General features: G+C 42.7%; 1 protein-coding gene across 1 annotated transcript in view; it reads left to right on the top strand.

Moving 5' to 3' along the window:
* The window catches only part of RHEB (Ras homolog, mTORC1 binding), a 154,568-nt gene that overhangs the window by 93,048 nt on the left and 44,580 nt on the right, over nt 1-16,940 (top strand). Inside the window, exons 5-6 of the mRNA XM_030198215.1 lie at nt 9,653-9,709; nt 16,149-16,196. Coding sequence (XP_030054075.1) covers nt 9,653-9,709; nt 16,149-16,196 — 105 coding nt within the window. The remainder of the gene's footprint in view (nt 1-9,652; nt 9,710-16,148; nt 16,197-16,940) is intronic.

The raw sequence follows: 16,940 nt of genomic DNA, 5'->3' as shown, positions 1-16,940 counted from the left end.
GTATAGTAAGGTAAGGAGATATACATGCTATTCCTTACATAGATAAAAGAGAACTCTGAATGCAAGATTTTGAATTGTAGAAGATTTTTTTAGGACCTCATTTATGCAACCAACAGACTACATTGTAACAACCCAACATGGAAGGCAACAAGGATTGCACTATGAGCTTAAAACAGAGTAATTCAAAACTTTTATGAACTGCTCTTAATTTAATTAATAGAAAAGAGGAGCTCTTAACCACTTCATTAACCTGATTTAACATAGTTAGCTGATGTAAAATGAGTTTCTTGTTGGGCAGACTGGATGGACCGTACAGTTCTTTATCTGCCGTCATTTACTATGTTACGTTGCTATACATTTCAAATTCTAATATACAGATATGCAATAAGACAAGCCAAAAGGTCATACTACAAAACCAAAATAGGGCCGGACTACAAAGACACGAAAAAATTGTACCAACTGGTCAACAAACTACTAGACACTACTGCTTTCACCACAACCAACACAGATATCTCATCTGCAGACAAACTTGACAAATACTTCAATGAAAAAATTGTAAACCTACATAACACGCTATCTCAGAACATAGACGACACTAGAAACTTCATCAACTGTATGGACCCAATCCCCGGCAAATACCCAGCGGACAGATCCTGGACAAACTTCTCTCCACTTCACCGCTGATTCAGTCAACCAAGCGATCAATAGGTTCTCGAGAACTCATTACAAATTGGATATCTGCCCTAGTTATGTATTAAAATCCGCTCCCCACCGCTTCATAACAGACCTCACGTCCCACCTAAACTACATGCTTCAACATGGACTCTTCCCTAAGGAAAACGGCAACATCCTACTCACCCCAATACCAAAAGATTCCAAGAAAAAGAGAAAAAAACGATATCACCAACTACTGCCCAGTAGCATCAATCCCACTGGTAAACTGATGGAAAGCATGGTAACCAAACAACTAACTGACTACATAAACAAATTCACAATACTGCACAAATCACAATCAGGATTTCATTCCAACCACAGCACCGAAACAATACTAATTACTCTCCTAGCCAAATTCAAACAAGAAATTGCAACAGGCAAAAGCGTACTTCTCCTACAATTCGACATGTCTAGTGCGTTCGACATGGTAAACCATAATATACTACTAAGCATTCTAGAATACTTTGGGATTGGTGGAAGTGTACTCAACTGGAGCAAGGGTTTCCTCACTACTAGAACATACCAAGTGAAGTCAAATTCGAACATATCATCACCATGGAAAGCAGACTGTGTAGTACCTCAGTGATCACCACTATCACCGCTCCTTTTCAATCTAATGATGACCCCACTAGCCAAGTCCTTATCCAATCAAGGCCTTAACCCTTTTATATACGCAGACGATGTCACAATCTACATCCCTTACAAGCATTATCTATCAGAAATCACCAAATAGATCAACCTCAGCCTGAACACCATGACCTCATGGGTGAATGCATTTCAACTAAAACTTAACACAGAAAAAAACACACAGCCTCATCCTCTCATCCCAATATAACACGAACAAACCCACCAACATAACCACTCCAGACTACACCCTCCGTATCTGACAGCCTGAAAATTCTCGGAGTTACAATCGACCGAAACCTTACACTTGAGAGTCAAGTGAAAGCTACAACAAAGAAGATGTTCCACTCAATGTGGAAGCTCAAACGAGTGAAACCTTTTTCTCCGAGGAAAATATTCCATAAATTGGTACAATCCATGATACTAAGCCATTTGGACTACTGCAATGGAATCTATGCGGGATGCAAAGAACAAATCATAAAGAAACTCCAGACAACACAAAACACAGCAGCCAGGTGCCAAACCACTATGAGAAAAACTACACTGGCTCCCAATCAAAGAACGTATTGCATTCAAAATCTGCACCCTGGTTCACAAAATCATCTACGGAGAAGCCCTGGGATACATGAGTGACCTCATAGACCTACCAACCAGAAACACATTTAGATCAACAGGAACATATCTAAATGCGCTTTAGAAATGATAAGTAGTAGTTAGTAGTAAATCACCATCTCCCAAGCTGCGAAGGACTCAAATACAAATAAACCTATGCGTCCAGCTTCTCCTACATAAGCACACAACTATGGAACGCATTACCAAGCGCCTTGAAAACAACATATGACCACCTAAACTTCCGGAAACTACTAAAAACTAACTTGCTCAAAAAGGTATACCCTAACGATCCAACTTAAATGCCTTAACCCGGCGGCATGTCGAAACCAAAGGTAGAACTGAACATAATTGAACTCTTTCTCCTTACGATTCCCAATGTGTCTATCACACATTGACCTTCACTCTGTCACAACCTCACTCTGTATTTGTTCAAACCGATACTGGCGATCGCGTCTACGGTACTATGTAAGCCACATTGAGCCTGCACATAGGTGGCAAAATGTGGGATACAAATGTAACAAATAAATAAAAATATATAAGTGGTGAACTTAAAAGGTATTACTCTCAATGACAAAAGTCTCTTTACCTTTTATGTTCTTTGGAGGACCTATCCAAAGAAACTGTCACTTTGTTTCAAGTGGAAACGTGAAGCCTACCCTTCTGTAACTTCTATACATTTTTGAATTTCCCATATCTCGTCATAACTCTTTGAAAAAGGTATCAAGATGGTGATGTCATCTTTAGAGATAAAGGTATTGAACTTGAAACCATCGAGGGCCTTACCCTAGTGGCTGTAACACGTTTTTTGTTTGTTTTTAAGTGAAAGGTGGGACCCCAAAACCAAACATAAGACAAGACACCCTGCATCTTGACACTATAATTGTATTCAGTCAAAAATCCCCTAAATCAATTCAAAACTGCACCTTGTACACCAAAGCTGTCCAACCTAAGCAATAATAAATCATGGTCGACCAGGTCAAAGGCACTTAATAAGTCAAATTGAATAATGGTAACACTTTGACTGCGACTTAACAGATGTTTCCTGTGTGCCACCAGAGACTCTAGGACAGTTTCTGTGCTATGCCCTTTCCAAAATTCTGACCGAGACGGCTGTAACAGATCATATTTATCAATGTAACATTTCCACCTTAGAAACCTGATGTTTGTTTATTTTTTTTTTATTTTTGTTACATTTGTACCCCGCGCTTTCCCGCTCAATGCGGCTTACATGGGGCAATGGAGGGTTAAGTGACTTGCCCAGAGTCACAAGGAGCTGCCTGTGCCTGAAATGGGAATCGAACTCAATTCCTCAGTTCCCCAGGACCAAAGTCCACCACCCTAACCACTAGGCTACTCCTCCACTGTTGTTTAAGTTTGAGTACTGCTCAGCTTGTTACCCTGTTGCTTCTCAACAGTCCTGGAAGATGAACATACAAGAGCTTGGATTTAATCCAACACACACATGCATGTCTGTCTCCCTCCCCCACAGTGTTACCATGAAGTCTTTTAGTAATCTAAACATTTAACAAAACTGAAGCCGTTGCCTCCCCAGTCTTCAAACTGTACCCATTCATCACAAGTCTCCTGCACCATCTTGGTTTTCATGGGTGTTACTTGATGGACTAATTTATGAAATGCAGATCATGCTTCCATTCTTGGACTTTGTTTCATCCTCATTACTTCTCTCCTTTTCTATCTGCTCTTGAAGGGAGTACAGGACAGGTTGTAATATTGCAAACCCTCCCCCCTTTCCCCCTATACCTTTTTCCTTTTTGTCATAAAATTAGGTGTCAAATCTCCACAGTTCACATCCTGTGCAACATCACATCCCCTATCTTGATTGGGTTTCCCATCTGTTCCCACTGGAGAACTTTTGTGCTTATCTCCTGGTTTATTTTTTTCTTGTTTTGCTGCTTTTCTGCTATGCTTTATAAGTCCTTCATTTCATCTTTTTTCCATGGAGTGAGGCATACCAGTTTCTCTGACAGTGAGAAGACTTTTCATGCCTCTGGTCACAAGGCTTTCTCAAATTTTCTTTTATTTTGGTGCCTCAGCCTATTTTAAGGATAGATGTAAGGCCATTTATTAACACTTTAGTGTCCAATGTTCCCATAATAAGCCATAGGAACAGATTGATGGGAACATTGAACACTAAAGGGTTTTAAACAAATCTTAGTTTTAGAGACACTTTACCCTTCAAAGATAATTTAAACCCCCCCCCCCCCCCCCAAAAAAAAAAAAAAAAAAGATTCAAGTAGTATTCCACTTATAACTGGAAAAATGTTAATTAGTTAACCACCATATAGGGTGCATGCACTATTTTGGTCTAATAATTATATATGTCAGTAGTAGTCAAAGGACCAACTAACCTCAAAAGATTATATACATATACCCCACCAACTTCAACCTTGTTTTTAAAGGTGGATCCTCAGACAGTGAACTCAGTAAAATATTTAATTACTAGCAATCGTATAATTCTTCGATTTGTTTTGCTTCATGAACTTTAATATATGCTTCATACCTATCTCAAAAAATTCAAAAAGTTATGCATAGCTTGAGCAACACAGCTTCAATAATTATAGGTAGCCTCCTGACAGGATTGTATTTCGTTTTGCTGCATCAGGTTCAAGGAACCTAAAAAAACAAACAAACATGCAATAGAGACAAATGAGTACAAAGGTAGCGTAAAAACAATGAATAAGTCTGTTTAAAGCACAGTTAAGGAGAGGGAAATTAAAACAAAACATAGAAACATAACCTAGGCATACAAATGGAGGTAAGCAGAGACAAAGGAAGGGCAGATGGGTAGAGAGGGGAGGGCAAGGTCTCGGTATGAAGAGATTAGGGTACTGTACAGGACCAAAAAGTAGGGACTAGGTAATAGACTGGTCTATATAAAGGGTGGGAATAGTACCTGGAGAGAAAAAAAAACTTAAGGCAGAATTGAATTTTGGTATGGTTAACTTTTTTTTTTTTTTTTTTTTTTTTTTTTACATCAGGTGGAAGTTACAAAGCAAATTGGGAGCAGTGTGTAGCGTCAAATCTAATGGTCTGCTTCAAGTGGAAAAAAGTGGGGTATATATGTTCATAAATAGAGCCAACATTTTATGTTGTGGTGGTCTGAGGCAGAGGGGTGTGAGACATCGGGAGGGATGCTGGAAATAGGGAAGAGCTGTGCTGAAGAATGCAATGTATCGGAAGGATTTTAAAACTGAATACTGAAACAGATTGGTAGCCATTGTTGTATATCAGAGGTGTGATATGGTTAGTTCAGCAATTATCTGCATAATCTACTTAGTAACAGCTGCACGAGAACTAGCTAACTATTTTGAAGATGACCCAGGCCTGGAATAGTTTTTGAATGAATGAATTCACCAGAACCGATGAACCATTTAACACCAACAGAATCACAGTCATCATTCACACCCCCAAATAGGTTTGACAACTGCTTTCCAAAACTACTACTACTATAAATCACTTCTATAGCGCTACCAGTCATACGCAGCGCTTTAAAATTGAACACGAAGAAGACAGTCCCTGCTCAAAAGAGCTTACAATCTAAATCAGGACAAACAGGACCAAAAAGGATAAGGGAAGGACAGACAAGGACACATAAGGAAAACATAAAAGTTACAAGTCAGGAGTCGAAAGCAGAATCAAACAGGTAGGCCTTTAGCCCGGATTTGAAGGCAGCCAGGGATGGAGCCAGACGTAATGGCTCAGGAAGCCTATTCCAGGCATAAGGTGCAGCGAGATAGAAGGAGCGGAGTCTGGAGTTAGCGATGGAGGAGGTGTGCAATTAGGAGAGATTTGCCTAGGGAACGGAGTTCTAGGGAAGGAGTGTAGGGAGAGATGAGGGTGGAGAGGTAGTGAGGGGCTGCAGAGTGAATGCACTTATAGGTCAACAACAGGAGCTTGAATTGTATATGGAACGGATAGGGAGCCAGTGAAGTGATTTCAGGAGAGGGCTGATATGGGCATAACGACTTTGGCGAAATATTAGTCATGCGGCAGAGGTTTTGAACAGCTTGAAGAGGAGAGAGATGGCTGAGTGGAAGACCTGAGAGAAGCAAGTTGCAGTAGTCTAAGCAACCAAAACAACCAAATCTTGCTGCTCACTGGATTCATGCCTCAGTACCTACTAAAAGAACCACCTACCCAATTCCTAGAAAGCATAATAACCTACTTAACCAACCTGCTAACTACAGGTGTATTCCCCAAGGAAAAGGCAAAATCATCCTAACGCCCATTCCCAAAAATCCTAAACCAAGCCAAAGCAACTTCAAAAACTACAGACCAGTGGCGTCCATACCTCTCATTGACAAACTACTGGAATGTATAGTCCAATAAAAAGCTCACTGAATACTTGAACAACTTCTCAGTACTCAACGACTCCCAATCAGGCTTCAGATCGTGCCACAGAAACGATGCTAATTGCACTCATCGCCTACTTCAGAAGAGAAATGTAGCCACGGCAGGAACATACTACTACAATTCAACATGTCCTCGGCGTTCGACAGGGTTGACTTCCACACCTTAATTTGAATACTCAACAAGATCGGTGTAAGTGAGGCAGTGCTCAAATAGTTCAAGAAATTCCTTACAAAGAGAACATACCAAGTCAAATAAAAAACTATTCTTCCCCTGGAAAGCATCCTCAGGAGTCCCTCAGGGATCCTCCATCTCACCAATTCTATTCAAGATCATGGTGACCCCATTGGCTAAAGTATTAGCCAAACAAGGTTTCAACCCATTAATCTATGCCGACGATTTGACTTATCTTCATCCCATTCGAAAGCAGCATCAAGGACATCTCGGAGAATATGAAAAGAGGCCTAAACACATTAGAAAACTGGGCCACTGCATTCAAGCTGAAGGACAAGACCCAATTCCTAGTAGTAACATCACCTTACAATCAAACTGTAATACCCAAGATCATCATCAGATGGGACCATCTATCCCCTCTAACAACCTGAAACTCCTGGGAGTTGTCATCAACCAGAAACTGACCTTTGAACCCCAGATCACGAAGGTAATAATGATCATATGCCACACAATGTGGAAACTGAGGAGAATTAGAAACACTTCCCCACAAACGTCTTCTGACTTATAGTGCAATCCAGAGTTCTTACCCACACAGATTACTGCAATGCAATCTATTCAAAGAACAAGTCACAGAGACTCCAAACAGCTCAAACTACAGCTGCCAGACTAATTCTCAGGAAACCATGATATGAAAGAGCCAGCCCTCTTCTCCATGCCCTATACTAGCTCCTAGTCAAAGCCCATATAACTTTCAAACTCTGTACCATGGCTTGGCTCATAGTCCATGGGAAAGCGCCAGCATACCTCTTGGATATGATCATCCTACCCCTAAAGAACACGCTGAAGGAAGCGAGGCACTATCTGACTCTTCACTACCCCAGATGTCACAAGCTCATGTACAAGTCCATTCACTGAGCAAATTTCCCCTACCCAAGCTGTGGAGTGCCCTTCCTAAGGCACTAAGATCCATAACACCTCACATTAACTTTTAGAAACATCTTAAGACTTACCTGTTCAAAACGTTCCTACCTACAGACAACAAACGCAGCCTATTTTCATCCACTTGAATCACTACCTAATCCCCCACCACATAAAGTCGGCTCAAGTTATCAAGACTGCCAAACCACCTGAAAACTGACCAACACACCCTGAATACGATTATCCTTCGCCCCTCCCCCCCAATCCACACCTTTCCTCTATTCTGTTGCTCAGACCACCTCAACCCTTGAAGCTTTTGCTGTACAAAATTGTATTTCTCTACCTCCACTAACTTTGTAAGCCATCTTGAACGAAACCTGTTTGGAAAAGGTGGGATATAAATGCTTCTATAGATAAAATAAAATGATTACTGCATATTTCCCTTTGGATTTTTCAAGATAGAAGTAAGCACTATCTTAGATTTAGATACTGGAAAACAACCAGCCTGTAGTTGTAAATTAAGCCAATCTGTTAGTAAATTCACAAACAATAAACTAAGTGATCTTGACAAATAAGCAGAACATATATCCAATGAACAATGAGAACTAGCATATTTCTTTGAGTCATAAAGTTTCATTTGGTGTATTAAACTTAAAAAGTCCCAAATTTTTATTGTCTGGAAATTCAGAGGGAGCAATAAAAAGATATTCATAAATATACCCTCAATCTAATTTTGTCTACTTTGGCCTTAAAATAAATTGCCAGTGTAGATGCAGAAGGGATATAATTCTCCATACTGTCCATAACAGATGTAAGTAAATGTGCCAGGTTGAAAAGCTTGGAAGAATATGATCTGGTTGAATTAGTTTGAGAAGTAATCTTTTAGTTGCAATCAGAGACTGATGTACAATCTTTGATCTCCAAAATACCTTATTTTCCATTGTAGGATTTTTCTTCCAATGCTTCTCCAACCTCCTACATTCCTTTTATGGTATGGAAGCCCTGCCCAGTGCATCCTAGGATGCACTAGGCAGGGCACCGCCATTTTGGAGGTGGCGCTAGAAGGAGGGAGTGCTAATCCCTCTTCTGGCATCTAAAGGTATGAGGGGGAGGGAGGATTTGGGGCTGCTAGACAACAGGGCGGGGGGGGGGGGGGCGCTAGACCACAAGGTGTCTGCTGGAGGTCCCACGACCTGTTGGTAGGGGTGCTAATGGGGCTTGGAATCCACTGGACCAACACCCCCCCCCCCCCCCCCCGTGTCGGTGTGTGGGGAGGGCTTGGGGTGTACTGGGCCATCAGGGCCTTGCCTTTGGGGGGCCTGGGGGTCCACTGGACTCCCAGGACTAACAGCGACAGCCCGGGCTGCCTGACATGGATTGGGGGGAGAAATAGCACCTTAACCATAACCCCAGCGCTGAGCTGGCATAGGGCTAAGGTGCTATTCCACCCGTAAGATCAAAGCACGGTGCTCTCATCATATGGGCAGAGTACTGACCAGCCACATTTACATATAATTTAAATGAGTTCTGCGTTATTCCTTGGCACGCTCTCCCCAGACCCCCTCTGATCATGCTGTGCTTGTAAATGTGTGCGTTAGTCCAGCGATAGTGGCCTCTAGCGCCCGCCTTTACCTTTGATCATTGGGACACCAGTGCATGTCTGCTCCAGTACTTGAGTGTCTCTCATTGATCAACAGAAAACATTCAAGTGGAAAATTAGAAAAAAAGTCAGGTACAACTGAAGTATTAAATTAGATTCCCATGTGGTGTGTTATAATTTAACCCTTCAGAGTTTCAGATTAATACCTAATGTCCTGCAGTGTTTTTTTCAGAAGTTTGTTTGACTTTTTATATCAACAAATGAAAACCACATAGAAAAGAACATAGCACCTCTGCCTCTCAGGCTGTCGTCATTCTTTTCCTATGACTGTCACTCCTTACTAGTCCTCTAAATTTTTTTTTCTGATACTCTTATGACTCGGTTTACCTTACTGTTTCTCGCCCCACCTCCAGTCTCACTAGTCCAGCTGCTGTCTTGTACACTATCAAGCATTCCTTTCCTGCATTGCAGTCCTCCTCCATATTTTCCCTGTACTGCTGCCTTGTTAGTTATCCTCGAGTCCTCCTTTTGTATGCTAATATCAACTCTCACCCACTCCCTCCAAGCCCTCCATTTCTCATCTTTATAAATTGTATCTGCTAAGTTTTGTATCCCTGAAACTGTTTTTCTGTTTTACAGTTTTGAAGTGATTAAAATTATCCATGAGAAGCTATTGGATATGGTGGGGAAAGTCCAGTAAGTACTATGGAAATGTCATTGCCTTCTAAATATTTTATAATGTACTGTTCTTCAGTTGACCATAAGTGACTTGCCCAAGGAAATTTACTAGACCGTGCACTCTCCATGGAGCAATAGATTTAAAAAAAATCTTGAAGTTGAGACAGCTTTGCTATATAAGAGCATATTTTCTTAAGATTATTTTAGATTTAGTTCAGCTAATGATTTTACCACATACTGACTATTAATTCCATTTATATGGGAATCTCCTCAAACCTCAATAATAGGCTGCAGTTACTAGCTACTGTTTTGAAGCTGATTTTTGGTGCTTGAAAATGATAGTGCCCCTTTTTCTGATGAAATTACACTGGCGACCAGTTAGGTCAGATTCCTTCAAAGTAGCCTGTATAATGTTTAACTCATTAAGAGACCTAGCTTCAGAATATTTTCCAAGCTCTTTAACAGTCCTTAATAACTACCCAAAAGCTGAAATTGTTGCTTGAATTTTCTTCAGTTAGAGGAATCAGATTTAAACACATTTTTCCTTGTCCTCTGCAGCAGATAAATTCAGGAACTTGGTGGGTTGTGTCCATCTACCAGCAGGTGGAGATAAATTATTTTACTGAAGACACTGATAATAGGTCGACCAGTTTCCCTAGTCAGTCAGAATATCTCTATCTCCAGCAGGCGGTGGATCGACTCTCACCAGCTCCTGGATTCTTCTCTCTCTGGGGGTGCTCTTGTCCTGGTTTAGTTCAGTAGAGCCAGGGGTGTGTGGCTTAGTAGTACCAACTTTGGGGGCATACCTGGTAGTACTAGATCTTCTCCACCCTGTGTTCTCCTTTCCCCAGTGCCCCTTGCCTGGTTTTGCTGTATGTCTTCCTTACGGGGCGGGGGGGGGGGGGGGGGGGAGGACACTTCAGAGGTAAGCGGGAACAATTTCAACAGTTTGAAACTGTAGTGCTTAGGTGCCTGGTCTGGGGGACTCCTTGAATCGGCAAAAACCCAGGTCGGCAGTCACGCCGCGGTGGTGGTGAGTGGCTCTTTAAATTTTTAATTGCTGTCTGGTCTGCGTTTATACAACCAGTTGCAGGGGATGGCGGCAGAAGCTGTAAAGAGATGCTCCCACTATGGTAAGTAGTGATTGGTGGTTAGAATTTGTCCAGCAGGGTGCTCCGAGGCTTCGTTGGGTGACTGTTGCTCTTCCTGCCGAAAATGCAGCTTCCCGTGCTGAGGCGCCTGGAATGCATGCCCTATTGTATGCTCCAGCCGACATGGCTTTGATGCAGGCCTCTGCGGCCTTATTGCACCAGCCACTCTTGAGCCCCCTTTCCTGGCAGAAGCCTCGCTCTTTGATTTCAGGAGTTGGAGCACCTCCTTTGGCACACTCTGGTGTGGTAGGGTGGTTGTTTGGTTCCTCAGGGTCTGGGGACAATTTTTTGCCATAATTTATATTGCTTCATCAAGCTTATCTACTGGAGAAAGATTTTCCTCTCATGCAGCCCCCACCTCAGTTGGTAACCGCCACAGTATCCACTGGGGGCTGGAACAATAGGCTTATCCTCTGACAGGTGATCTGGCGCTAAAGAGGAGAAGGCTGGAGGTGGTCTGAGGTAGGGTCTTTGGGACCCGCATCCCCCCTCTCAGAGGCCGCCCTGTTAATGGGGTTTGGTCCACACATCCCAGCGGGATGAATTAGAGGAGGGGGAGCTGCTGCAGGAGGAACTGTATGATTCTTCTGCCGTGAGGATTTCCCACGGGAAGGAGCTCCCATTTTTAATCACTAAAGCATTGGAGGCTCTTAATATTTCAGATGCTGAGACTGACTGCCGTTGCAGTGAACTTCAAAATGGTGATCAAGAGGAAGCCATCTAAAGCCTTTCCAGTGCACAAGGACATTCAGGAGCTTATTGAAATTCAATGGACCACCCTAGATTTGGGCTTGAAAGTGGCAAAGGCGATGTCATGTCTGTATCCAGTCTGGGTGGAACATCTGAATAAATTTGTGCTACCGAAGGTGGATGCTCTGGTGGTAGCTGTCGTCTAGAAGACCCCCCCTTCCAGTGGAGGGTGGGATGGTGCTTAAGGATGTTCAGGATAGGAGGCTGGAGCCGCGTTTGACGCACTCCTTTGAGGTTTATGCTCTTGCCCTTCAGGCTGCTATCCATAGTTCTTCTGCGGCATGGGTGTGCCTTAGCTGGTTGCACCAGGCTGCAGAACATGACCTGGAGGTGGCGGTATCCTGATCAACCTCTATTCCTCTCACGGAATCAAGCCTGGCATATTTAGCAGATTTGCTTTATGACTTAGTGCGTGCATCCAGCAAGCAGATGGCGGTCACTTCTCGTTGGATGTTGTGGCTTCGACACTGGGTGGCGTCTCACCGTGTTGCCTTTTTGGGGCAAGTTATTTGGAGAGGACCTGGAAAAGTTGGTGAAAGACTTAAGGGATTCTAAGTCTCTGTGGCTCCTGGAGGATTAGCTGAAATCCTCCTCTCATTCTGGGTTGGTATGGTCTAGGCTTCTGAATGTGAAGTACTGTCAGGTCAGGCTTATACTTTGTTTCAGCGGCCCAGGTACCAGCAACGTTCTTCCTGTCGAGTATTTGGGGGTGTCCGTTCACACAGCCCAGGGTCCAGTTTTTCTATCCTCAAACAGGATTCTCAAGTTGTGATCCCAGATTCTGTTCTTCGGCCAGCTCCCTGTGCTCGGGATTATCTTCAGGTACTGGGGTCCATGACGGCAACCATAGAAATAGTGCCTTGGGCTTGAGTGCACATGAGATCTCTTCAGTCCTCCATCTTGTCCAGATGGTCTCCTCAGACGGACTCTCTGTGGCAGAAGCTGCCTCTGCGAGCCCAGGCACGTGGGAGTCTCCGTTGGTGGCTCCAGTTGAGCAATCTGACCAAGGGAATGCCATTAGAGACCCCTCAGTGGATAGTGGTGATGACAGACGCCAGTCTTCGGGGCTGGGAAGCCCACTGCATGTGTCAGATTGCTCAGTGTCTCTGGTTGGCTCAAGAGGCCTCCCTGTTGAGATCAACCTGTTGGAGACCAGGGCGATTCGGCTGGCTCTGGAGGTCTTTGTGGTATTACTGAGCGGAGCAACAGTACGGATACTTTCGGACAACATAACTGCAGTGGCCCATGTCAATCGTCAGGGTGGAATGCGAAGTTGCCTATTGCAGAAGGAAACAGCGAAGCTTATGGCCTGGGCGGAATGTCACTTGTTGACAGGAAAATGGTGAAAACCAAACAGCAGGCACTAGCGAGATTGAAAGAAGCTACTAATCAAGAACATCAACTAAACAAATTGATTGGAAAAGAAAACTTGGTGCTAGGGTTCAATTTAAGTCTCCACAATTTCTGGTTTAAGGGAGTATTCAACTCCGTGTAAGTCACCCTTTCTCACACACCCCTCAGCAAAACACCCCAATCATACTCAGCCATTCTCATGCACTCCCACTCACCCATTCTAATACAGCACTCAGCAAAACACTCCATGCCTACGCCCCTCAGCAAAACAACCCCAATCACACACCCCAGCATAGCACACTCCCAATCACTCACCCCTTATTACTACACCCCCACTGACACCCGTTCTCACACACCCCAGAGTAACATACCTCCACACACACTTGCCTCTCAGCAGTACACCCCCATACACACAACACAGAACAGCACACCCCTACTCACACTCATTCGTTCTCATATACACCTCAGCAAAACACCCCTACTCCTGTGTGTTCTGTTTCTGTTTATACAAATAAAAATATATCTATACCTATTCTTTGTTTAATTTCTCACATTAGACATCAAACAAAATGTAACAACCATCATAAACGAGTTAAAAATGCATACTTATATAGTGTTATTACACATAAACCTTGCTTGTCGCCGTTACAAAGTGTTAACCTATCGCTGAGCAACGCCACTAAAACTTAAAACACTCACCTTGGGGCACATGTTAACTTTTCAGCTTCTACTATAAGTGGATTATTACCTCAACTGGCCAAATACTTCAATGATAAAATCACTAACCTGTGCAAAACAATTCCCCATGATGATACCAATATTGACACTTTCCTTGACGAACTGGACCCCTTCTCTGAAGAGATCCCAGCAGATCGCTACTGGACAAATTTCACCCCCCTCAGCACTAAGGAAATCTCCTCAGCAATATCCAAACTCTCCAAGTCTTACTGCCACCTGGACCCATGCCCCAACTATCTTATGAAAAATGCCCCAGAACGGTTCATTACAGAACTCACCACCCACTTAAACTTCCTACTTCAACAAGGCTCCTTCCCCTCCGATCACGGCAATATTCTACTTACACCAATACTGAAAAACCCCCAAAATCCAGCGAATGACAACACTAACTATCGACCTATGGCCTCCATCCTCTTCTAATCAAACTGATGGAAAATAGTGACCTCCCAACTTAACAAATTCACTCAAAAATTCTCCATATTGCATGAATCACAATCGGGTTTTCGACCTTAACATAGCACAGAAACAGTACTGCTCACCCTGATATCCAAGTTTAAACAGGAAATTTCAATTGGCAACAAAATACTACTTCTGCAGTTGACATGGTAGACCATACTATTCTCACAAAATTACTGGACAAAAAAGGGATCGGCGGAAACATCATTAAGTGGATAAAAAGTTTTATCACCACCAGATCATATCAGGTCAAATCAACCTCATCAATATCGCCTGCGTGGGCATCAAAATGCGGAGTCCCCCAAGGCTCACCCCTACCCCCGATCCTCTTCAACCTTATGATGATTCCTCTGGCCAAATCCCTATCCAAAGCCGGCCTTAACTCCTTCATCTACGCTGATGACGTCACAACATTCATCCCTTTCCAATCCAACCTTACAGAAATCTCGGAGAAAATAATCACTGCCATGAACATCCTAACATCCTGGGCCAATGCTTTCAAGATGAAAATTAACAAAGAAAAAACTCAATGCCTAATCCTTTCATCACAACACGCTACTCTGCTCCCAACCACCCTGATCACCCCCGACGTTAAAATCCCAATATCTGACAATCTAAAAATCCTAGGAGTAACATTAGACAACCACCTAACTTTGGAGATTCATGCAAAAACCACGACAAAAGTTCAACATGATGTGGGTACTGAAAAGAGTAAAGCCATTCCTCCCACAGAAAACCTTCTGCAACCTAGTACAATCCACAGTACTCACCCATGCCGACTACTGTAACAGCATCGGTTGCAAAGCCCAGATCATGAAAAAACTCCAAACTGCCCAAAACACAGAAGCCAGACTCATTTTTGGCAAATCACGATTTGAAAGTGCAACACCACTTCGTGAAAAACTTCACTGGCTCCCTATCAAGGAACGCATAAACTTCAAAGCCCACACAATGATCCACAAGATCCTCCATGGCGAATCTCCAAGCTACATGACCAACTTGATCGATCTTCCAGCCAGGAACGGGTCCAAATCTTCTCGTACATATCTCAATCTTCATCTTCCCAATTGCAAAGGCTTCAAATACAAAACCTACCATGCATCCAACTTCTCCGTTGTAGGCAGCCAACTCTAGAACGCTATACCTCGACACATCCGAACAACCAATGAACACCTACCCTTCCAAAAGCTGTTGAAAACGTACCTCTTCAAACAAGCTTACCCAAATAACCCAACTTAATTTGCTAACCTAATTCACACTATCCATACTCCAATCCTGTCCCCCAAATCTCTTCCCATTGTCCTACTCCTTGTAACTGGACCTTTTATGTGATACTCTGTACCATACTTTGTGTTATATCTGTGATACTTTGTACCATACCTTGTACCATACTTTGTGTTACCTCTGTGACTCTTTGTACCATACCTTGTAAGCCGCACTGAACCTGCTACCGAGCGGGAAAGAGCAGGGTATAAATACTATAAATAAAATAAACTCATTTATTAGTTTATACCTTAACTCTGGGCCTGCCCAGAAAAAGCCTACAAGTGCATGGTCACTGGTGGCAAAGCTGTTAGAGCTTTAAACTCAAATCTCTGTATCCTTATTGGCAAATATTGCTATGTGCAAATAGTGAGGCTTGTATATGCACTGCCCTGTGAACTTGAGATAAGATCTTTAAATTTAATGTGGCAACACAGATAACCAGTGTCTTAAGAATGGGGTGACACGTACTCTTCAGTTACTTTTGTCAAAAGCCAAACCCTATGTTTTGAACCACCTGCAAACTACTTTAAAGGGAATTTGATAATTGCAACAATCCAAATTTGCCAGAAGTAAAGATTGTATCACTACTATTTGAACTCTGGTGAGAATCAAACACTAATCACCAAATTAGCCTTAATTTATAAAGGCCATATGTTTTGGTAAATTGTTTTTGAAATCTTAATTATGGCTGTTAATAGATTTTCATGTATTTTCTGTTTTGTTTTTGGTTGTTTGTTGAACAGAATACCAATTATGCTGGTTGGAAACAAGAAGGACTTGCATATGGAACGGTATGTAACTTAACATTCTTGAGGGTCTGTCTTCTAGTGTACGACAGTGGGTAGGATGTGCCAACTGTTGTAAAAGTGGCTCAATACTTAACATGTCCATAGAAGTTAATATTCAAATTGTCAAAAAAAAAATCAGTTGCTTATCAAAGACAGATGAGATTTCAAATGGTTCATCATGGTTTTTAGAAGCAAACAACCCAGCGGTGTCTTGTCAGACTAAAAAAAAAAAAAAAAAGTGACAAGGGACAAGTTTTTGTCTTGTGCCTTTTTGCAGCTATAATATTGCAGCATCAGATTGGAAAATAGGGATATGCATTTGTTTGAAATGACATGGAAAATGTCATCATTTCTGCTATTACATTTTGCCCCGAAATACATAGTAACATAGTAGATGACGGCAGAAAAAGACCTGCACGGTCCATCCAGTCTGCCCAAGAAGATAAATTCATATGTGCTACTTTTTTTATTTGTACTGTCCTCTTCAGTGCACAGACCGTATAAGTCTGGCCAGCCCTATCCCCGCCTCCCAACCACCAGCTCTGGCACAGACCGTATAAGTCTGCCCAGCACTATCCCTGCCGCCCAACCACCAGCCCCGGCACAGACCGTATAAGTCTGCTCAGCACTAGTCCCGCCTCCCAACCACCAGCTCTGCCACCCATTCTAGGCTAAGCTCCTGAGGATCCCTTTCTTCTGCTCAGGATTCCTTTATGTTTATCCCACGCATGATAGGAGAAGGAACAA

The sequence above is a fragment of the Microcaecilia unicolor genome, chromosome 1 (assembly GCF_901765095.1).
Source record: "Microcaecilia unicolor chromosome 1, aMicUni1.1, whole genome shotgun sequence".
Lineage (NCBI taxonomy): Eukaryota > Metazoa > Chordata > Amphibia > Gymnophiona > Siphonopidae > Microcaecilia > Microcaecilia unicolor.
The sequence above is the reverse complement of the archived record's forward strand: the minus strand, read 5'-3'. Positions and strand labels throughout refer to the sequence as shown.